Source organism: Ziziphus jujuba, chromosome 8 (genome assembly GCF_031755915.1).
Source record: "Ziziphus jujuba cultivar Dongzao chromosome 8, ASM3175591v1".
NCBI lineage: Eukaryota > Viridiplantae > Streptophyta > Magnoliopsida > Rosales > Rhamnaceae > Ziziphus > Ziziphus jujuba.
This window is the reverse complement of record NC_083386.1, coordinates 2,472,501-2,498,145: the sequence shown is the minus strand read 5'-3', so window position 1 is coordinate 2,498,145 and position 25,645 is coordinate 2,472,501. Positions and strand designations below refer to the sequence as shown.

Here is a 25,645-nt window from a genome sequence, read left to right as displayed (position 1 = left end):
TTTTCTATACAAGAGAAAACTCAGAACCTGCCATAAGAACATCATCAACATAAATCATTAATAGAATAATGCACCTTAATGATACCAACCGTGCCTTATACTGATCTAAGTTGCCATGCTCTTTATATTTTGTTCGAAAGACCCATTTTGCACCAACTATGTTCTTGTTTATAGGCTGAGATAAAACTGTCCATGTCTTGTTATGGATAGCACATAACTCCTCCATTTTAGGTGTTGACTGAGGTAATTTGAGCATTGCAAGTTAGGCCATGTTTGAGTGATAGTAAAGTTCAACTTGTCGTTCAAGATGATATTTAAGTTGATGATGTGTGAGCATTAGATGTGTGTGAGTTGGTTCATTTGGCTGAGGTATGGGGAAATCAACATTCAATTGAATTTGGTTTGATGTAGTCCTCATTTGTGTGGATGGCATGTCTGAAGGAGATGCTATGTGCAATGAAGATGACATGGAGTTGCACCATTCATTCTTCGGTAGATAATAGCTAGTACTCTCTCTCAACTAGTACTCTCTCTCCGCTAGTTCATTTTCTGTTAATATTTATCTTCATTGGAGACAAGCGCTCCGTTTATTTCTAAGAAGATTCCTACTATTAGTTAAAGTTAGCTTTGTTTTCAAAAGATAGAGGACGGCAATTTGTAAACGTTGCTCTGTTTTTAACAGAGCATGGCAATGTGTTATCTTTTAACTACATACATTTTGATGATGGTCTTAATGAATATAAGTTTTCCAAATCTTGACCATGATCCTAATGAATATAAGTTTTCCAAATCTAAGATTAAAACATACTATAACTTTATGAAATAAACAATAGGATCATATGGCGCTAGATATGAAGCTATCTCATATTCCAAATCATCCAAATAACAAAAGGAAAGAATAATATGAGGAAACCAATAAACTTTAGTAACAATAACATCTTAATTTCAACCCTCTAGCTCCTTCATGTTTTCTTCACAATTTTAATACAACAATATCAATTTTTTTAGTATATGTTTCCTTTCACTGCAAAAGCACATTGGAAATTAAACCAACATTGAGGTTACCCTGCTGGTGGCCATGAATGGAATATTCGAAAAATTTTGTACTTGTCCACGGGAGAGTAGTGCCTTTATATTCCTTACTCAAAAGCACACATCATATAGACAAGCAAAGCACTTGTTTAAAATTGGTTTTCACATTTATTGTGAAATAAAAGGTAAATTGTCAGGACCCGTCCAAGATCCCTCACCGGAACCCTAGACAAACCCTGATCCCAAGGAAACCCTACCGGACCTTCCAATAGAAAATCCGGCAGAACCTCCCCTAAGGGTTGGACTTACCATAAATTTCCTGCACTGAAAACACACTTCTATATACATCCCCTTATTCCTCCCACATTACTATAATATAATTCCACAATTTGCAGCACTCCAAAAGCATAACAGAAAATCAGTGCATAATTAATAAATAAATGTCCAATACAGTATACAGAGCATTATACAAATAAATATGGAATTGATACAATGATAGATGAAGCAATACAAGATGGAGAGGAAAAAGGAAAGAAATGCTTCTTGGACTTTCGGCAATGAACTGAGACGTCGGGCTTGCCCCGGATGATTAACGTCTCCCAATCCTTGTACCTAGGGGAACAGAATTTAAAAATATGAGATGCTAATCATCTCAGTGAGTGACCCTATCTACTGTACAATTATAATAGTAACGACAATTATAGTACATTTGATTAATTAAGAATAAATAAGTAAATAAATAATAATTAATCAGAAATAATATTTTCTCTCAAAACCAATTAACAATAAATAAATAATTAATTAATTAATTGCAAATAATATTTTCTCTCAAAACCCTCACCATTCACTCGGTTGGAAAAGTTACCCTTTTAAAACATTTTCGCAAAACCCGTTATTTTTTTTCCCGAAAACCAAGGAATCAATTATTCAACTAAATATCAAATAAATATAATAAATCAAGCATCCAAAATTTATAATGAAAATAAAATAGGAATAGAAATAAAAAAATAATTTCATAACAATTACTAAATGATTAATAAATGTCATAAACAAATAATACAAAAATATTAATGAAACTTACACTAAGACAATTCATGAAATAATAAAATAATTAGAATGAATCAATTTAATGAATAATTAAGCAAAGGAAAAAAATTAAATCAAATTAAAACCTCTATTTGAAATAAATAATAAAAACAACATTATATATTCTTACTTTAAATACAATTTCAAAATATTTATTTTGAAATCTAAGTTCTGAAAATCACTTGATGCACCCACTATATACCAGTGGCGCCAACGGTGCCCAGCGTCCCGAGGTACCGCCAGACAGGAGGTTAAAGAGAGAAACAGGCATACGGTCGTGTGGCGTCCCACCGCGCCGCTGCAAACAGGCATCCCGGCTATGGAGGGGCGGCCTACCCTCATCTGATGGCAACCACAGGACAACCCCATAATCACCTGTGCGCTACACACACCTACCTGCGCACTCATCACATCCACCTGTGCGCTAATTATACCCATACATAAAGAACACCAATACGTGTATGATGCATCTAAAACTCGTAAATCATAATTCAATATTTTTCAAAATCTCAAAATTTCCATGAATATCATCGGGTTTATTCCATCCAATTAAACCCGTAAATTTTCCACAATTCCTTTATAAATCATCGTCATAAATTCATCAAGTTCAAATCCGTCAATTTGAATATCCAAATTTTCCAATGGCATAAGGTCAAGCCATTAATATTACCAGCATAAATATTTTTGAAACATAATAATTTAAATCCATATTTTCTCAAATTTTCAAAAATCAATTTAAATCAGTAATATGAAAACCATATAAATTCCATCAATATGTAATAAATTTAAAATAAATAATTTCCTTCAAATCCATACAATCAATCCATACCAAAGTAAATATTAAATCACATAAATTATCACATAAATTCATAAGGTATTGAAATCATATAATCATGCACAATAAATCTAATAATAAATATAACCATAAATTAAAGGAATTAAAACCACAATTCCTTTAAATTCACAAATATATTTTTAGCACCAAAACACACATTAAAATTATCATAAATTAACAATATAAACTTAGGGAATAATTTTATTAAATCACCAACACATAAAACATATTTTCTAAATAATCAATTAACACAAAATATATAATTAATCACCCAAAATAATTTTGAAGGTGGGTCACTCACCTCACGCAATTAATCCAAGATCCTCCATGGGATCAATTCCACGATGTACACGTGCTCCTAGAACAACAATATTACACATCTCATATAAATTAATATTTTATTCGGGTAAATAATACCCGGTACCCGGAGGAGTTTAACACAAACGTTAACCAAAATTGAGAAGTAATATACCAAAACGAAGCTTATGGAACAAGGATCACGGATTGAGGCTTACCTCCTGGAGATTGGACCCGCGGTGGCCGGAATCTCGTTGGAAAGCTCACGGATTTCAAGTCCTCGATTCTCTCAATCTGTCGCGAATTGGAGGAAAATGACCTTGGATTTGGGTTTAGAGGATCGGAATTAGTGGGAAAGGAGGGGCGGTGCAGTCAGAAACTCGCCGGAAAGTCAATTTCCCGGCGAGCCGCCGTGGTCACCGAAATCCGTCAGTGGCGGCGGCGCGTCTGATGGCCACTGGCCATGATTATTGGTGGGAAGGTAGGTCTGGTGATGGGTAACTCAACGGAACTGGCAGTGAGGCAAATGGAGGCCGAAATAGGGAGAAATCTGGGTTTGAAGAGTCGGCGCCGCCACCGGAAAAAGCCTCGATCCGGGCGCGTCGGCGGTCGGTTGGCCATGATTTTTGGCTGGCCGGCCGGTTTTCAGGTGGGCTTCAAGCTAGGGTGGTATGTATACTATTTTGGTAGCCGAAAATGGGTGAACGGCAGTGGCCGATTGGTTTCTCTCTCTAGCTCTCTCTTTCTCTCTCTCTCCCCTCCCTTCTTTCTCTCTCCTCTCCCCGGCTCCCGTGTTTTGTCAAAATAAAAGCCACCTGTGGGTGACACTGTTCACTCATGGGATTGGCTGAAATTGCGACACGTGGCATACACTGTTCACTCAAGCCAAATATATTAAAATAATATTGTATTTGAAAAACTCTACAGGTCCATAACTTTCAAACCACATATCCAAATCGGACGTGCCGCTAATCTACAGACTCGTATCGACGAGTACTTCACCACCATGCATGAGTCAAAGCTTAACTTTGCATGAATAAAAAGTCAACTCCGGCACCTCTTGGACAGTTTAGACCTCAACTTGTTTTGCTCATAACTTTCAATCTGTAGCTCCGTTTTCAACGTGCTACTAGTCTATGAACTCGTGACAATGTATACTGTTTAATGGTACCTGGGTCAATGAGAGATTCCATCAGGAACAAAAAGATAACATTTGACCCCTTCTCGGTCAACGACGATCAAACCTGGTCAACCTTGGTCAAATTTGAGAAATTTCCCATGTACTTCGGGACGGGGTGTTACATAAATAATTTTCCAAATGCTGGTGAACTAAATTGGATAAGAATGGAGAAAGCAGACAGGTAGAAAGCTAGTAAGTCGTGGACAATGAAAATTGTGAATTGTGTTCTACCCTTTAAAACTGCAATTCCCCTAAATTTCAAGCAATTTCCAAAACATTTTTCCCCTCAATTTCCGGTATTTGTTTTGGCATGTATCAATTTTGGTGTTGTATACAATGAACTTTTTTAATTGCATCATGGCCACCTATTAAGAACAGGGTATAAATTCCTTTCTTCTGAGTGGAAATAACTGGTTGCTAAATGTAACTTGTTTATTCTTTGTTTTTTTTGGATGAACTGTTTGCTCTTAGTTTCTTATTAATGTAATAAGGACATTAAAGTAATCAAGATATATCTTTCAATAAATTATTACCAAAATTTAAAATGTCTCAAATTCAATTTCAAACGTATTTTTACATTTGATTATTTTAAAGTTTATTGTCATGCTAGACTTGGAATCACCACTTAGTGAGCTTATAAAGTAATTAGCAAAAATGTATGCTATTACTCATAACAGCTTGTTACCTATTTTAGTGTTTGCAAGATTCTATCAAACGGCCTATTTTGTTGTGCAGCAGATTTGTTTGACTTAGACATTCAGTTGTCATTCGTTCTTATTGTAGGGGCATTTTATAAAGAACCCTTCAAACCAAAGAGCTAAAAGGTTTGCATGAGATACCAAGTAAGAGGAATTTTTTAGTACACATGGCGTATTTGCTGATTTGGTATATGTCAGGACCCGTCCAAAATTCCTCACCGAAACCCTAGACAAGCCCTGATCCCAGGGAAACCCTATCGGACCCTCCAATGGAAAATCCTGCAGAACCTCCCCTAAGGGTTGGACTTACCACAAATTTCCTGCACTGAAAACACACTTCTATATACATCCCCTTATTCCTCCCACGTTACTATACTTTGATTCCACAAATTTACGGTACTCGAAATGAATAATAGTAAATTAGTGCATAATTAATAACTAAATGTCCAATACAGTATACAGAGCATTATACAAATAAATGTGGAATTAATAAAATGACAGATAAGGAAGCAATACAAGATGAAGAGGAAAAAGGGAAGAAATGCTTCTTGGACTTTCGGCAATGAACTGAGATGTCGGGCTCGCCTCGGACGATCAACGTCTCCCAACTTGGACCTAGGGGAACGGAATTTAAAAACGTGAGATGCTAATCATCTTAGTGAGTGATCCTAACTACTGTACACCTTTAATATTAATAATATAACAAATAAAGGAATTTAATTAATCAGTACCAAACAATTAAATAAATAAATAAATAATAATAATTTGAAGGTAATATTTTCTCTCAAAACCCTCACTATTCACTCCGTTGGAAATGTTCCCCTTTTAAAACATTTTCACAAAACCTGACTGTTTGTATTCCCCGAAAATCAAGGAATCAATTAATTTAATATTAATAATTAAATAATCCAAATATAAATAAAATGTAATAAAATATAATAAATAATTTTAGAATACTTTAGGGTTTGAAATTTCTATCTGAAAATTTATACTTGACGCACCACACCATATACCAGTGATGCCGTCCAATACCCAGTGTCCCGAGCACCGACTGGCGGGGAGGTTAAAGAGAGAAACTTGCATACGGCGCTTCGGCGTCCCGACAGCGCCGTTGCTGAAACCATCATCCCAGCCACGGAAGGGGGCGGCTAATGCGCAAAATATAAGACTTGCCTGCCCTTGGTCCAATGGCAACTCACTGGAGACATAATAACTTGCGCGCTAATCCACATATACAACCAGAACACCAATACTGTATGAGTGCGTCTAAAACAAATTATTAAATTTCTTATTACCGTACTGATTTTCCAAAAATCACCGTGGGAATTATACCATGTTTCAAATTCACCATCCCACATTTTCCTTTAACATTTCCGGTACGAAACCATCAAGAGCAATATACAAATAATTTTTCTCGTAACACGAGGTTCAATAAATAATATTCCACGGGCATAATTATAAAATTTGAAACCACCAATTTAAACAAATATTTTTTTTGAAATATTTAAACCAATCATGCCCAAAAATAATATTAAAATCCAGATAAAATTAATTAATGAAAATACCTTATTCATGCGTAATAAATACAATTAAATCACAATAATAAAATCGAGAATTTCTTAATAACCCAAAATTCTGTTTAGCACCGATGGGTATATATATATATAAAATAATATTTTTCCACAATTATAATTAAATTTCCACCATATGAGCATAATTCCAGATATCAATTTAACACCAAATAAATATAATTAATCACCCCAAAATAGTTTTAAAGGTGGGTCACGCACCTGGAGCACGCAATTAATCCAAGATCCTTTATGGGATCAATTCCACAACGCACACGTGCTCCTAGAACAACAATTCACACACAGTCAAATAAATTAATATTTTATTCGGGTAAATAATACCCGGTACCCGGGGGTTAAACACAAACGTTAACTAAAATTGACGAGTAATATACTGAAACGAAGCTTATGGAACGGGGATCGCATTACCGGTCTCCATTGACCCTAATTCCCCCGGTGGTGGCCGGAATTTGCCCGGGAAGTACCGATCGAATTTCATCTTGAGAGATCTCTCAAATGGTGGGGGTTTTGGGCAATCTAATCACGTAAATGGATTCAGAGGGGTCGAAAATGGTGGGATAGAGGTATGGGTCGAGTTGGGTTGGCCGAAAACGGCGAGAATCGCTGGAAAAACTTAACCCACCGCCGCCGACTTCACCGGCTCAATCTGGGCGCGTCCGGCGGTGTCTGGCCGAGAAACTTGGAGGTCGGGGTCACCGAGAACTGGGCTTCACCGGTGGTCGGTGCGTGTGGCCGTCCGGTGGTCGGAAACGAAGAAACGGCGAGGGCCCGAGAGGAAGAAGGAAAGGAAAGGAAGAAGGAGGAAGAAGAAGAAGGCTTCGGGTGGGGGGCCTGGGTGTTTTCCCACGTGGGGGAAAAGAAAAAAAGGGAAAAAAGAAAAGAAAAAGAAAGAAAAAGAAATAAAAAAAAAATAAAAGAAAATAATTAAATAATATTAAAATAATATTATTATATAAAATAACAATAACAAAATAATATGGTATTAAGCATGGTTGACATGTGGCATCTCATCATGGTGACACATGGTCACATTTATTAAGTCACACGTGGCATATTGTTACACGTTTAAAAATAATATTAAAATATTACAGTATTTGAAAAACTCTACAGGTCCATAACTTTCAAACCACATGTCCAAATCGGACGTGCCGCTAGTCTACGGACTCGTATCGATGAGTAATTCACAACCATGCATGAGTCAAAGCTCAACTTTGGATGAATAAAAAGTCAACTCCGGCATCCCTTAGACAGTTTGGACCTCAACTTGTTTTGCTCATATCTTTCAAATCGTAGCTCCGTTTTCGACGTGCTACTAGTCTACGAACTCGTGCCAATGTGTACTTCGTAACGGTACCTCAGTCAACCTAGAATTCTATCCGAGTCAAAAAATCAACTTTTGACCCCTTGGTCAACGGTTAACGGTCAAAGTCAATGGTCAACGGTCAACCTCTGTCAAAGTTGGAAAATTTCTGTTGTACTTTGGGACGGGGTGTTACATACACACAACCATTTACAAAATGCCACATGTATTATTAAGTATATATCATAAAAAAAAAATTCCAAATCAGCATTAGTCTTTCACACTGTTAGTTTACACTTTCTTTCGTCTTTGTCTTCGTTCTATAGGCTATACACTTCGTCTCAGACATGGATCATTGTCTCCACCACCAACAGCTTTTTCTCAACCTTGTGGGTGGTTTTCTAATATTTGTAAAACCCACCTAATAAATTATGCCATTAAGATAGCAAAATGATATTGACTGAGAAATAATAGAAACAAAATTTTTTATGTTCAAGCAGTAACAGGAAATGCATTTTGGACTCCCATCAATGGAGGATGAATGTGTTCTGCAAGCAAATTTGCAGTGGGGGTGTTAAGTCTTTGGCCGTCGTTTATGGAGTTGTATATTTGGTTATTAAAGTTAGATTTAAATTAAAAAAAAAACCATAAAACTTATTGAAGATTAAATCTGGAATTAGACTACTAACTGAAAAAGAAAGGTTAAAGCTGTCTCATGAAGAAGAAAAAAAAAAAAAAAGTAGAAGGCGTTAAACTTTATAGTTGTCTATTTGGATTTTTTAATATGATATGTAATTAATGGTATACATGTTATTATATAATTGGTTATGTGTACCATCTCAAATGCCATGTTGGTGTACATTGTGTACTGAATAATTTTTCACCAAGTAATCATTGTATTATGATCAGTGGTACACCAATCCAAAAAGATCTTAAGTTTATTTTATACGTTAGTATTATTCCATATATTAATTCATGCAATAACTATGATATCTTATGACATTGTCTAACTTCTAATATTTGATTATGCTGTTCATGTTTGACAATAAGATTTTAGAAGCATATTGTTTATGGAAATGATGAGAATACTTTTTTCGTTTACTTTTATTTGTCATGACAGGGTGTTTTTTTTTTTTTTTTTTTTTTTTTTTGTCTTTGATTTTTGCTATTTTAATTATCTATAAGCCTCATAAAATAGAAAATCATAGACATTATGTCTTTCGGATGGACAAAATCCTATTTATCTATAAAGAACTCGAGGATCTATCAATTTGTAATATATCAACAAATGGCTAAATTTGTGCCTTGCAATAAGAAGCGTATATTTGTACATAACATTTTAATTTTGTAAGCTTTACCAATTTTTCCCTTGTGATAAGAATTATATATTTATATATGAAATTAAAAGCAAGCATAGCATAAGTTGTACTTTTTATTTAGATTAATTGGCTCTTTATTATATTAAATTAAATTAAATTAAGAATTAAATATTGTTTATTATAAAACTACTTAATTAGGGAATGAGTTCAAATAAGTCAATAGAAATTTCAAAAATGATTGAAATGAGTTTCTTCAGCCAGCGTTGGCTGATCATTTTTCCAATTACTAGACAAATAACCTTTGATTAGGACAAAAATGCTTTGTTTATGTGTAAACAAAATTCCTGTTATTAGGCAAAGTTGCTCCGTTTAAAACAGAGCTTGGCAATGTGCTATATTTTGATTACATATACCAAGCTTGACCATGGTCCTAATGTATCAAAGTTTTCCAATTTTGAGATTGCATACACTATAATTCTACGAAATGGAATATAGGATTATATAGTCAACGCACTAAAGGTAAAATTAGATTTTTTGCTTCTTTGGTAAACATTAGAAATAGTTGGCAACATGTACTGAACCATAAAGAACCAAATAAACTTTATAAATAGATTTGAAGAAAAATCCAAAAGTAATTAAGAAGTCCTCAAACCGTATAAAACAAGAAGTAATCAGAATTCTTTGATAACATACATGTCGACCGCTTTCCTTAAAAACAAAGTTCTCCAAATCTAAGATTGTATAGTTACCGAAAGAAGAATAGAAACATAATTCTAAGAAATAAAAATTAGAATTACATGGTTAATACGGCACTATATATGAACCTATCACATGTTCCAAATCATCCAAATAACAATGGGAAAGAAACCCACTCAATTTTAGTAACATTAATATCTTAATTACGACAACCATCTAGGTTATTCATGTTTTTTTTACAATTTTAGTAACAATAATATCAAATTTAGTACAGTTTTCCTTTACTACAAAGAAACAATGAAAATGTAATTAACATCGAGCTTACTGTGACGATGGTCGTGAATGGAATATTAAAAAAGCCTTTTGCTAGTCCTGGGGAGAGCACTGCCTTTATATCTTGCTCAAAGGCAAACATCATAAATGCTAGCGAAGCACTTATTAAAGTGGTCGTCAAAATCATTGTGAAATAGCGGGTAAAAAATCTTCCCAATGCCGGTGAACTAAATTGGATGAGAATGGAGAAAGTGGATAAGAAAAAAGCAAGTAAATCATAGACTATGAAAAGTGTGAACTCTGATTTTCCCTTTAAAATTGCAATGCCTTGGCTGTCATATCCACCGGCGATTTGGATAGCTGCTGCGAATGTGGCGGTGGCGATGATTGTGGCTATCAATAAACAGCGATTTGCTAAATCTTTACCTCTTTTTTCTTCTTCCGATTTCTTGTGCTCTGTTTGCTGCTCTTTTTGTTGTCTCACTTCATCATCCTCTGCTTCTTTAGTTTCTCTTATCAACTTCCTTTCCAAACCAAGTAAACCAACCTCTCTTTCCAACTCTGACATAATTTCAAGCTGGATAGACACATATGTTATTTTATATCTTAATTACTTGACGGTAGTCACTATCTATGAATACATGTCGATTAGAGAGACCTAATTAACCAATGGTATGGTTTTTTATGAGAAAATAACACATCTAGCTATTAGCTATAGCCTATGCTAACCTAATTAAGCTTTGGAATCTTTTAAATCATCATAATGAAACCAACTTTTCCTAACACTTTAAAATTTTGAAATAATGGTAATTCATCATTGTATTAGATTTAGAAATAATAGTAATTTAACATGGCATTAGATTAGAACATGAACCATGTGGAGATAAAATAACTTTTTGACCATAAATGATTTTGACAAAGTCAAAATTGGCAGTGCAAGATTTATTGCATTCACATATAGCGGCAACTTTCCTCCTCTCTTCACTAAGGCGGTAATAAACCCATTCTTATCCTCTAGGGTACTATATTTGACTAAGGAAGTGAAGATGACAACAATTAATAAGCTGTCATGATAAGAGTAAAAATTCAATTTGAATTTTACCAACACCACTGCCTCCCATACTGCCATTGTTCCTCTATATATATGTAGTTCTCTTCCTTGCAAAATGGATTTCCATCTTTAGTGTGAGAAATAAACATAAAAACAATGAGAGAGAAGGAGAGTATTAGAGAGAAAATTGAGAAAGAATTTCTCCTAAATATTTGTGTCTTTCCTTGTTAGAGAGAGTGTGTTTTTCTTCTATTATAAGAGAGAGGGTATTGTCAATTATGCTCTCCTTAATTTAGAGAGAAATTATTTTATTCTTTTCTTATAATAAAATCTTTCTACAATTGCCAATTATTTTATGTGTATTTTATTTGAATATTTTATGCACAAATTTCTCATTTTCTCATTTCCACTTCAGCTGCAATTGTGAGTTTTATACCTCAATTTCCTAACAAACCATTCCTAATATTAGTATGTTTTGTAAAGTGGAACAGATCATGCATGAGTACTTAATTTTAGTATCGTTAAGTAGATTGGTTGATAGGATAATTTCCGCAAATGTCATGCCACCCTTGTTTGTAGTCCCTCTATCAATATTTGAGTCACTTGCCAGAATTTGTAAAATTTTGAAAACTCCTCCACTAGAGGCTGTATGCAAAGCTGTATTTCCTTCATTATCTTTCTCATTTATAAGATCCTGAAATGCTATTGATTCCAATAAAAATTTCACCACCTCTTCCTCCCTACTTTCCACATCAACATGAAGAGCGGTCTGATCTCTGTCATCCTTCAACTCACAAATGTCGAGACATTTGTTAATCAATGTCCTAACCACATCAACATGCACTTTCATTGCTGACATAACCTTTTCGTTCTTTTTGTAAACAAGGATATTGTTATGATTTAGAAATAGTTCAACGAGTTCTCTATTGCCCAAGTGTGCTGCATAGTGAAGAGGAATTCACCCAAAATCATCATCAGCTTTTTCCAACATTGAAGAAGAAGAAAATTTGAAAAACACCTCATGTACAAATTCTACATATACATAGGAATTGATCAACTAGTGAGAAATGTTTTGAACGGATAGCAGAAAAAAACCAAAAGCAAGTTTAATTAATTAATTAAATCATTATTGCTTGTGTATATAACTAAACAATAGAAAATCATAAAAGGACTAATCTACAACTTGTGTTGTTATTAAGTAGGTCTAGTGCAACTAAGAAAGTACATGATAATATAAATAATGAAATATACAGCGGAAGATCGAGCGGAATAGTAGTAATAGTACTAGGAATTGGAGCTCGAATTACAGCTGCATGCAAGAAATTCATGCCGTTCCTTCCATCAAAAGAGCAATTATTAGGAGCAGTAGCATTCAAGATGAGAAGGGCAATTTCATAAAAGCATCTATCAACAGCCATGAAAAGAGGAGATTCTCCATAGCCATTCAAAACAGAAGCCAAATTAGAATCTTCATGAATAAGCAATTTGACAATCTCGAATCCATTATGTCGAACAGCTTCATGGAGAGCTGTATCTCCTTCAAAATTCTTCATAGTCACTAGCTTTCTCTCTTTTGTTTAGCATCCATCTTTTTTGGCTTAACGATCAGAAGCCTAACCATTTCAACATGCCCTGAGTTTGCTGCAACATGAAGCGGAGTGTTCCCTTTGGCATTTTGATGGTAAAGGAAACGCAAAAGAGGATGACAATGACGATGATCATCATCACCTTCTTCTTCTGTGTTAATATGCATATTACCAGATTTTGCAGCTACATGAAAAATGGTGTTTTTTCCCCCTCCTGTCACTAGCTGATTTGAATCAGCAGCAGCACTCAATGTTTTTTCAGACAAGGTTCCATCAATTGCAGCTTTGTATAACTCAGGATCCATCACACCTATCTCTCCAATTTGATAGCATAATACATTAATTTTGGTAGCTAGACCTTTATATAAGATAGCTAAAAATCTTATATATCCATATATAGCAATTTCTTGATTTATACAGTTTTACTTTTCCTAACAATGGTTTGGGTCAATAATTGGTGTCGTAGCGTTTTTTTTCCTTTATTAAATCGTAACCACTGTTTAAAGGTGACACGTAGCCAAATAATAATTACATAAAACAAAAGGAAATTCTGGAACAATATTTGTAAAGCAAACACTTGGGGGTTGGCCTTGGCAAATGCGTGACATTGTCTTGGAGGCTTGAATATGCCAATGCACCAGAACCTTATTGATATCCAATAAATCCATATTTCTTTAAATGCAGTTCATTGTTTGTAATAAATCTTTGAACTCCAATTCCCTACAGGTGCTTAGGCTCGGCGATCATGTAGTAGTGCAAGTTGTCAAGTCAGTCTCAAATGCATATTAATTAACGAGACGACAGAGAAGTTTCCTCTTTTTGAATCCTTGTCCTTCCAGTTTATTTGTATCCCATTGTTCCGCCACTCCAAGCATCATTTTATTTCCCTAAACAGATTCTCCTAGACCTTTTGTATTGCCTATTCCATATTCAGGATGAACTCACAGCAGTCTTAGGGTTTAGGTTTCCATCCATGGCCAATGGTTCACTCGCCGCCCATTTAGTGTTGTGTGCAAGGAGATTGAATATTATGGAGGTGATGAATAATGGTGGTGATAATAATATGTTTGGCGGTGGGTATTATTCCCATGCTGATATGGAGATTGTTAATCTTGATCAAATAGTCGATACAGTTGTTAATGTTTATCAGATATTCAACTTAGTACTATTGGAAGATATTCTACATGACTTTTTTGTTGAAGAAGATGGATTGCTTGATGAGCAAGTTACTAGTGGGACATCAAAAACTGCCATTGAAAAGTTGAAAACTGGACGGTTTAGTGGTGATGATGAGAAGGAAGATTTGTGAAGCTGCTGTATATGTTTGGAAGAGGTGCGTGGTGGGAGTGGCATTTTTCAAATTACTATACAAATAATATTATCTTGATAAAGACAAAAAAAAAAAAAAATGCTCTGTTTATTTCTAAACAGATTCTTTGTTTCTGGGCAAAGTTGCTCTGCTTTTAAAAACAGAAATAATGTGAAGGGATAGCAAATAAGCGCTTACTGAGAATAATCTAAAAACGTGTTTTATGTCAAAAAGTTTTAAAACATGTGACCAGATAGTAAAAAATAACAAATAAATATTTTAATTTATTTAAAAAAAAAAGAAAAGTACAAAATGTCTGGAAGTAGTGCTACAATTAATTTTGCCGATTTGCTTAAGTAATAAAAGAAATCTAGAGTTTTCTAAGCGGAGAAAGAATTTATTTTCTTAAATGAAGTCCGTTTCAGCTAAGAAGTTCTAATTATTATTGTTATTATTTTTGTCAAAACAACCTAAAGTAGAAAAATATATTTACATTTATTAAACAATAATAATCATAAAAGGACTTATGTTGGTCTTAAGTAGGTTATGTAAAATCATAAAACACCATTCATGCTGTTCCTTTTCAATTTCGAATCAAAATAGGATTCCATCTCCAATGAAAATAGGAATCCTTTTAAATATCAAAATATATATAGGTTTCCTTCAAGTTTTAGTTTTCTTTATTATATATACACATACACAAATATGTACAACATATATATGCTGGTATCCAAATTTTGTATCTACTCCAGTTCTTTTTTCCTGAAAGCTCTTTTACATTTTGATTTTCTTGGGTTTACATTGACAATGGCTATCAATTTCCATGTGCAGGGACACCGTCCTCGTACATTGTTTACACATCTAAATACAAGTCTCCTAAGCATCTCTCTCAAGCAATATGGCATCGAAGAGATTCGATCGAGCCAAGGTCTTGTTTCAACTTCACATCCCATTGCTCCACAGCGCAACATTCCTATATGATTCCCTTCCCATGAAATACTTGAAGACCCTTTATGTTTCAAAAATCGTATTTGGTACAAACTCGTGGAAGAGTTAGGGCACAACCTCCATATACGGAAGTTGGAAAGCTCATTGAAGAAGTTGCGGCCATTGCAAGGACATTGAATATGAATATGGGGTATGATTTTTTTACTGATGTTGAGATTCATATTGTTGAAGGGGTAGACATAATCTGTGATGAAAACAATGAAAAGTTTATGAAAACTCAAAGATTCATTGTTGTTAATGAGAAGAAAGAGGTGGGAAGTTGTTGCATATGTTTGGAAGAGATGCGCGGTTGGAAAGTGCTTTTTGGATTGTGTGAGATCCCACATCGGTTGGAAAAGGGAACGAAGCATGTTTTATAACAGGGTATGGATACCTTTCCCTTGAGAGGCCTTTTAAAACTGTGCAGGTTGGGCCCAAAGCGGACAATATCTGATGCGGATGGTCTGGACTATTATAGTTGATATTAGAGCCAGTACCCGGATCGGTGTGCCAGCGAGGACGCTGGGCCCTAAGGGGGATGGATTGTGAGATCCCACATCGGTTGGAAAGGGATGGTCTAGGCTGTTACATATTGCCTTGCAAACATGTTTTCCATGAAGATTGTATTCTTCAATGGTTTCACAAGAGGAAGGTGGTCTAGGCTGTTACAGATTGCCTTGCAAACATGTTTTCCATGAAGACTGTATTCTTCAATGGTTTCACAAGAGCAAGTCTTGTCCTCTTTGCAGAACCCCATTCGAGGATTGACTCAACTCTGCTAAAGGTTTGTTTGAATTTTTTTTTTTTTGGATTAATTTTTGCTAATATTGAAGCAGGTACTTCACATCACATAATTGAATATGATATATTTTAAGGTCTATTGTATTAAGATATATTTAAAACTGATTTAGTGGAAAAAAAGAAAGAAAAAAAAAAAAAAAGCAGAACCTCATTCGAGGATTGACTCAACTCTGCTAAAGGTTTGTTTGAAATTTTTTTTTTCTTTTGAATTAATTTTTGCTAATATTGAAGCAGGTACTTCGCATCACATAATTAAATATGATATATTTTAAGGTCTAATGTATTAAGATATATTTAAAACTGATTTAGTGGAAAAAAAGAAAAAAAAAATTTTGGCCTAAGCTATTCACTGCTCACTAAGATCTTAGGATTTTTGTCTACCAAGTCATGGTGCTTAAATTACACTGTTTATTTTGTACTTTTTTATAAGACTAATTGATTCTGATGCTAAATTAAATTTAATAAAAATTAAATATTTTTCTTTGCAAAACTACTGAATTTGGGTATGAGTGCCATTCCTATTGAAAATAGAGAATGGCAATGTGTAAGAGTTAAAAACAGAGCATGGCAATGTGTAATTTTGACAACATCCATCTTGACCATGGTCTTTTTGAATATAAGTTTTCCAAATCTAATATTAGACAGACAATAACTCTATGAAACAAACAATAGGATCATGCGGCACAACAAACAAGAGGATCACATGGTATTGGTTATGAACCTCTCACATTTTTGAAATCATCCAAATAACAAAAAGAAAGAAATAATATGAAGAATCTCAATCAATTTTAGTAACAAAAATATCTTAATTTGAACAAGCCCTCTGGCTCCTTCATGTTTTCTTTACAATTTTAGTACTATAATGTCGACTTTTAGTACATGTTCCCTTTCACTACAAAAGCACATTGAAAATGCAACCAACATAAAGGTTACCGTGACATTGGCCATGAATGGAATATTAGAAAAACTTTGTGCTTTTCCACGGAAGAGTACTGCCTTTAGAACTTGCTCAAAAGCACACATCAAATTTTAGTAAGCATAGTACGGCCTTTCTTTTATTTACATATTTGCAAGAATTGTACTGCAGTTGAAATTGAAAAGCGAAGACTGATTAATACATATACATATATATATATATATATATATCATGATAATGATTGTTATATAATTTGTACTTTTGCAAGATTAATTGGGATTTTCTTTATATTAAAGTAAATAAAAAGGGGGTTATAAGATTAATCTGATGGCTTTTGAGTTAGTTACAAGACATTGATTGTGACCATAACAGGTGATACCAATGCTCAATAGAAATACTGAAGAAGGAAAGGAATTTGATCAACTACTTATTCACCCCCAGTAACTTTGCATGCATTACTTCAAACATTTTTCATTCTTAGAATAATGAATTAGGGAATGATTGAAATGAAGCATTGGATGATCAATTTTTCAAAATTAGTAGGCAAATAATATTAGCTTGGTTACGACAAAAATGGTTGTTTATTTCTAATCATATTCTGTATTCTGGGAAAGTTGCTCTGTTTTAAAAACAGAGCATGATAATGTGTAATCTCTGCATAAACGTTTTCCGAATCAGATTTCATAGACTATAATTCTATCAACTAAAAAAAAAAAGGATTATGTGGTCAATACACTAGATATGAACCTCTCAATAGATTTGACCCAAAAAAATGAACTCTCAATGTTCAATATCGTCCAAACAATAAAATGAAAGAAATACATTAAAGAAACCAAGCAATTTTAGCAACAATAATATTTTTATTCCAAAAATTGTTTGGGTTTCTTTATAGTATTTCTTTCTATGAACTAAAAATTAAAAGCAAAAAAAAGTAGATATGAATAAAATAATAAAAATATGCAAAAGTTTTAAACTAAAAGGAAGTTTGCAACAACTACATAATCCCAAAACGACTCCTTACAATGTTTATGTTCCCGGAAAACACTTGAGCAAATTACGTCCAAGCAGGGAAAGCTAAGGGCTTTCATTCAACCACATAAATAATACATTGACGTATTAAGTATTGAGGGTGTCATATCAATTAATGATTCAAAATTAAAATCTGTAAGTAGAAACCTTTAACAATTGTGACATTATTTTGATGTACTCAATATAAGGTGGGAATTATGTTGCCAACAAATCAAAATAGCATATGGTATATATATATATATATATGTATATGTTGGTTACAATTGGTTAAATAAATTAACTCAAATTAAGCAAGCCCTAGCCAGCTAAAAGATGTGAATGTATCTTTGTGATATACTTATCAACCACATTTCCTTGTATCTCTTTCCATCATACTATACAAACTAGCTGGAATTTATCTGTTGAACATGGAGAAGATTGAAAACACATAACACAAAGAAGTGAAGGTCGTAACGACGATAGACCACCACCAGAAAATAGAAGTACTAGGAGTTGAAGGGAGGACTGCCCTTAGGCCTTCAATATAAGCATACCCCATTATGATAAGCGAAATTTCTGTTAAAAAAATAATCATTTTTATTGGCTACCTTCCAGTAATTATACCAACAAAGTAAATGAGAATGGAGCTCGTGGAGAACCAAAAAGCAGGTGAATCAAGAATCAGAAAAGCTAGGAAGCTTCTTTTCCCTCCATGAACAGCAAAGCCGTTTTGGTCGTATCCACCAGGCAGCTGGATAACGGGTCCAAAGGTGATGGTAGCAATAAGTGTGGATATCACCAAATTGAGGCTTGCCAACTCCTTGTAATCCTTTTGCTTTACTTCTGGTTCTTGATGATGACCATCCTTCTGCTGCTTTTGCTCCGCCTTTTCTTCACCACCCTCGGTTTGTTCCAATCTAATGGAAGCAATCTTTCTCTCCAACTCCGACATGATTTTTGTCGACTACATTCATTTGTAAATTTAATTAAGTAAAATTACAACCTATTAGTATATTTACTCATCTTTTTATGTTTTCTTGTTAAGACACATTTATTATAAACATTATACATGCTGTAACTAAAATATTAGATACATAAATAAAAAAGAAAAGAATTACCATTTCATTGTACCAGGTAGAACTTCAACACAAGAATAACATATGATCTGAACTATGGTTCCTACATTTACGTGTACCATTTATTGCAGTAGATTAAGCTATTAGATTAAAACTTATTTTCAGTACTTATAGATTATTTTGATCCTTGTAAGTATTAATTCTTTTTAAATTGGTGGTAGCATGACTTGAACTTAGATGTTTAGGATTTTAAACTCTGATATTATGGTAAATTACCATTAATTCCAAAAGCTTTATTTGTTAAAAAGTAGATTAATATGTGTATATGTAGCTAGTTTCTAAACTAACTGTCATGATTCTTTGTTCCCAATTAATTTCATATGAAAACTGTCAACTTCCAATGACGTTATATTTATGATCCAGTTGAAATTATATGTCATAATGGAGATGTAAGACAAGCATATAACCATAGTTCTGTTTTGAATGTGGCATAGAATTAAAACTTACAATTTCAATCCCCTCTAGCTGCTTATTTGACAGGATAATGTCAGAAAATGCCATTCCATCCTTGTTTCTAGCCCATCTGTCAATATCTGAGTCATTTGCCAGCATAATTTCTAAGATGTTGAGATCTCCTTGACCTTGAGCAGAGGCAGCTGCTAGATGCAAAGCTGTATTTCCTTTATTATCTTTCTTATTTATAAGATCCTGAAATGCAAATGATTCTAGTAGAAATTTCACCGGGTCTTCATTCCTACTTTCAGCAGCAACATGAAGAGCTGTCCGATAATTGTTATCCAACAACTCGCATATATCTGGACATTTGTTGATCAATGTCCTAATTGCTTCCACATGTCCTTTCTTTGCTGAAATATGGAGGCCAGACATACCTTCTTTATTCTTTGAGTAAGCAAGGGATTTATTCACATTTAGAAATAGTTCAACAAATTCCCTATTGCCCGCATGTGCAGCATAGTGAAGAGAAATCCACCCAAGGATATCAGCTTCTTCCATCAACATTCTTAAAGATTCATGGGGTATATTGAATATTTCAAGTGCAAAATCTTCATAAGAAGAAAGAAATAGTGCAAAGGAATATATAAGACACCTATAGTTTCTTTATTATTATAAAGATAAAAGAATAATGTTCAAGAACTCAAACATTTTCATTGCCCAAAAAAAAAAAAAAAAAAAAAAATTAGGTACTCAAACATTTACAAATTTATAAGAAAGTAAGCTCAGGTACTGAACTTTTTTATTATTGTAAGATCTTTTTAGTTAGTTTTATTTATTTATTGTTAAAAAAATAGAAAAAACTATCACATATGCGGCCCAACACCCCCCCCCCCCCACCCCCCCCCCCAAAAAAAAAAAAAAAAAAAAAAACCAATATCTATATATATACAAATAAAGATATTGATTAAGAGCTAATTAAAGACATGTATATATATATATATATATATATATCCAATAATGATCTAATATATTATCTATTTTATTTTATTATTTGCGATCAACAAATAATATATGATAATATTAGTTTTCAATATTTATTTTTATTTTTATATTTTAATACAAAAAATCTAATAAAAAAATCTTTTAATGGTAATGAAATGATATATAAATAATACTAATTTTTTTATAAAAAAAAAGTTTAAAAATTTTGCATTTACTTATTTACATCTATCTAATATTATGTCACATTAATATCTTGCATCATAAGCCCACTAAATTGAAACTCTCTCCCACTATATATATATATATATATACTAACTACTACGAATTGCGGCAGCGTGCATGACATTCATGCCGTTCCCTCCTTGATAAGAGCAGTTTGCAGCAGCAGTATTTAGTATAATCTTAGCTACATTGTAAAAGCTTCTATGGACAGCCATAAAAAGAGGAGACTCATTGGAGCTGTTGAGAAGAGATGCCAAATTTGGATCTTCGTCAATAAGCAACTTGATACCACGAATCGATTGTGAAGAACAGCTTCGTGGAGTGTTGTGTTTTCCTCCTTGTTCCTCATGCTCACGAACTTCTTATTTTGTTGAACATTATTCATCCTTCTCGCTCTAACCACTAGAATTCTTGCCATTTCCACATGCCATGATCTTGCCACAATATGCAGCGGGGTATTCCCTTTTGTGTTTTGGTTATACAGAAACCGCAGTGCAGGATGATTATCATCCTCTTCTGCAATCTGTAATTTCCCAGATTTTGCTGCTATGTGAAGAACGGTGTTCTTTTCACCCCTTGTCTCCTGCTCATGATTTGAACCCCCGCCTCTCTTTGCCTCACATAAATCCTGCCTTCCATCTATTGCAGCCCTGTATAGCTCAATATCCATCCTTTGCATTTGCTAGCCATATATTTGTTTTGTTTTGTTTTGGATATCTCTATATACCTCTCTTTCTCTAAATCCTCAGTTTCAAGCTTATGGACAAGCTGGAATAATCCAACGGCTCAGATGCTAAACAAGTTCGCTGCTTATTATTATTAAAACTTTAAATTTGTCGTTTAGGCAAAGTCTATGGAAACGTATATTAATTGCACTCGGGGGCCCAGTGCAATTGATCACGTAGAAATCAAAACTGTGTTTTTGGATTTTACAAAAAAAAAAAAAAAGGGGTCTCATTTTAGTTTTTATCGTCTAGATATATGAAAAACTAATTTATCCAGGAATTGATTGGTACCAACGCTTAAAAGGAAATGTTGAAGGAAGGAAAGAAAGAAATCAGATCAACTACATAATCACCCCAGTAACTTCGCGCATTTGGATTTGTTTCACTTCTAGTATCATTCATTCTAAAGCTAAAGAATTAAGGAATTGTGGGGTAAAATTTATCACTCTTTAAACATTTGCACAAATGTGGAAAGTACATTTAAAATGCTTCATTTACAAAATAATTTGGATTCTGTTATCTAATTTATTTAGATTGTTCAAATCTAGATAGATTGCAGATCCTAATTATATATTTTCTTTTTTGTCTCTAAATAATATTTGTTTTATTATATTTTTTTTCTTACCGAAACCTCAACACTTTAAAGATTCGAAAATTGCAGACTTCAAAGTCCAAACAAAGCATATAAGATGGTAATGTCATAAAACCCATCAAAATGGTCCCCAATCCCCCACATATAGACGAGTCTATTAGATCTCAAATTTGGACCATTCATGCATAATCCATAAAATGCCAATCTAGATACTGATAGTTGGTAGTTAGTTCAAATGAGTCAAAAATTTAAATATAGAGTTTCTTCAGCTAGCATTGGCTGATCATTCATTTAATTACTAGACAAATAACATTATCTTGATTAGGATAAAAATGCTCTGTTTATTTCTAAACAAAATTCCTGATAGGCAAAGTTGCTCTGTTTTAGAAAAAGCTTGGCGATTTACAATCTTTTCATTATATTAACAAGCTTGACCACGGTCCTAAAGCATTAAAAAGTTTTCCGATTCTAAGATTGCATAGACTATGTAATTCTACAAGCAAAAATTTAGGATTATGTGGTCAATGCACTAGATATGAAAAGAAAGAAAAAAAAAAAGTGTATGAAAAAGTACGAATTTTTTTTTTCTTTTGTAAAAATTAGAAATAATTCACGTGCATCGAATTGAACCATATAGATCCCAAACAAAATTTACAAAAGAATTTAAAGAAATCCAAAAATAATTAAGAAACCCCAAACTATAGGAAACAAGTAATAAGATTTCTTTGATAACATACGTGTCCAATACTTTCAATATATGTTTAATATTTGCACTAGAAACCTCTAAAATGTTCCATATCATCCAAATAACGAAAATAAATAAATCCATAAGAAAACCTAATTAATTTTAGTAACAAATAATATCAAATTTAGTTGTCAGAGACCCCTTTTAGCTCCTTCGTGTTTTCTTCGCAGTTTTAGTGCAATAGTATCAAATTTAGAACATGTACACCTTCATTACAAAAACACATTGAAGATGTTACCAATGTCCAGGTTACCGTGACAATTTCCATGAAAAGTATTAAAGAAACCTTTAAAATAAAATAGTAAAGAGTAATTAAATATGCAAAAGTTTTTTAAATTGCAAAGAAAGTGTGTAAAATTACACTACAAATATATTACAAGAGCAAGGAAGCAACTACAATTGTCAGGACCTGTCCAAAATCTCTCACCGGAATCCTAGATAAGCCCTGATCCCAGGGAAACACCACCGAATCTTCCAACGGAAAATCCGACAGCATCTTCCCTAAGGGTAGGATTTACCACAAAATTCCCTGCACATAAAACACACTCCAATAAACACCACTTTATTCCTCCCACCTTATTATAATTTATTACCACAAATTTCCAAGACTTCAAATAAATGACAGGGATCTAGTACAGAATTAAATAAATAAATGTTCAAATAGTATACAGAGCGTTATCCACTACAAATGAATATGAAATTTAATACAATATAAGATAAAAAGAAATAATACAAGATAGAAAGGAAAGGAAAAGCCTCTTGGACATTCGGCAACGAACCAAGACGTCGAGCTCGCCCCGTACGATCAATATCGACTAACCTGAGCTTAGGGGAACGGAATTTAAAAATATGAGATGCTAATCATCTCAGTGAGTAACCCAATCTAATATATAATTATAATAGTAATAATAATTATAGTACACTTGATTAATTAAGAATAAATAAATAAAGAAATAACAATTAATTGAAAATAATATTTTCTCTCAAAACCCTCACCATTCACTCCGTTGGAAAGGTTCCCCTTTTTAAAACATTTTCACAAAACCCAATCTTTTATGCCCTCAAAAATCAAGGAATAATTAATTTAATAAATAATTAAATAATCCAAATATGAATAAAATACAATAAAATAATTTAAAATATTTGCATTAAAGAAATATAACATAAAAATGAAATTCAATACATAATTCATAACTTTTGATTTAATAAACTAAAATAAACGGTATCAAAAATGTAAATTAAATAATTACAAACAATCATATAAAATAAGTGGTAAAAATATTATAAAATTCATTTTGAAATATTCAATCATTTTATATAATAAAAATATGGCAGGATGCATTTTAAAAACATTAATTTAAAATAAATGACATAAAATATGAATAAATACATTTTGGAAAATACTAATTGGAAATAGGTGATAAAGCAAATTAAATACAGTTGATTTAAATACTGCTTTAAGACTTTAAGATTTGAAATTTATATCTAAAAAATAATAATTGACGCACCACATCATATACCAGTGATGCCCTATGATATCCAGTGTCCCGAGCACCAGTACGGTCGCTTCGGCATCCCAATAGCGCCACTGCTTAAACCTTCATCCCGGCCATGGAAGGGGGCGGCTTATGGCCAATATCAAACTTGCCTACGCTTGGTCCAATGGCAACTCATGGGAGACATTATAACTTGCACGCTCATCCACATACACAGTACAGAACACCAGTACTGTATGAGTGCGTCCACAATAAATAACCATATTATTTTAAAAATAACAATTTTTCCAAAACTCACCATGGGAATCATATCATTTTTCAAATTCACAATCCCACATTTTTCTTTAATCCTCATCATAAATCCATCACTTTAAAATCCATCAATTTCAAATCCATCCATTTAAATATAACCATTTTCAACACCATGAAAACCTAATCCATAAATAATCAAACGTATAAATGTGGATTTTTAACTCAATACTTTAATACAATTATTTTTCTCAAAATCTTAAAATCAATTTATATCAAAATTACATAAATTTCATATTTGCTTCAATCCATATAATATAACACTTCGTTCCAAAATACACTGGAAATTTCTCAAATTTGACCAAGGTTCACTGGGTTTGACCGTCGTTGACCAAGAAGGGGTCAAATATTGACTTTTTGCTCCTGATGGAATTTTACGTTGACCGAGGTACCATTACGAAGTACACATTGTCACGAGTTCATAGACTATTAGCACGTAAAAAACGGAGCTACGGTTTGAAAGTTATGAGCAAAACAAGTTGAGGTCCAAACTGTCCAAGGGATGCCGAGTTGACTTTTTATTCATGCAAAGTTGAGTTTTGACTCATGCATGGCTGTGAAGTACTCATCAATACGAGTCCGTAGGCTAGCGGCACGTTCGATTTGGACATGTGGTTTGAAAGTTATGGACATGCAAAGTTTTCCGAATACAGTATTATTTTAACATATTTGGCTTGAGTGAACAGTGTGTGCCACGTGTCGCAATTTCAGCCAATCCCGTGAGTGAACAGTGTCACCCACGGGTGGCTTTTATTTTGGCAAAACGAGTGAGCCGACGGGGGAAAGGAGAGAGAAAGAAGGGAGGAGAGAGAGAAAGAGAGAGAGAGCTAGAGAGAGAAACCAACCAGCCACTGCCATTCACCCATTTTCGGCCACTGGAATAGTACACGCGCCACCCCACCTTGAAGCCCACCTAAAACCCGGCCGGCAAGCGAAAAATCACGGCCAACCGACCGCCGACTCGGCCGGATCGAGGCTTTTTCCACAGCGGCGCTGATTCTTCAAACCCAGATTTCTCCCTATTCCGGCCACCGTTTGACTCACTGCCGGTCCCATTGA

At 33.7% G+C, this 25,645-nt stretch overlaps 2 protein-coding genes across 2 annotated transcripts in view; one reads left to right on the top strand and one right to left on the bottom strand.

The window, feature by feature from the left end:
• The window catches only part of LOC132804939 (uncharacterized), a 100,383-nt gene that overhangs the window by 8,646 nt on the left and 66,092 nt on the right, over positions 1-25,645 (top strand). The gene's annotated exons all lie outside the window — the stretch shown is intronic.
• On the bottom strand, positions 12,252-12,932 carry LOC107412795 (uncharacterized). The gene is made up of 2 exons (XM_060819382.1): positions 12,642-12,932; positions 12,252-12,388 (listed from the first exon to the last, which is right to left on the bottom strand). Exons 1-2 carry the CDS (start codon positions 12,907-12,909, stop codon positions 12,315-12,317), a joined length of 342 nt encoding a protein of 113 aa, XP_060675365.1. The 5' UTR covers positions 12,910-12,932; the 3' UTR covers positions 12,252-12,314.

What these genes read in the sequence shown, in the direction of transcription:
- LOC107412795 (XM_060819382.1), bottom strand. Translation starts at nt 12,909, where the DNA reads ATGAAGAATTTTGAAGGAGATACAGCTCTCCATGAAGCTGTTCGACAT. An exon ending in AATTCGAGCTCCAATTCCTA is followed by an intron (nt 12,389 to 12,641) that starts GTACTATTACTA and finishes ATGTATATGTAG; the next exon opens with AATTTGTACATGAGGTGTTT.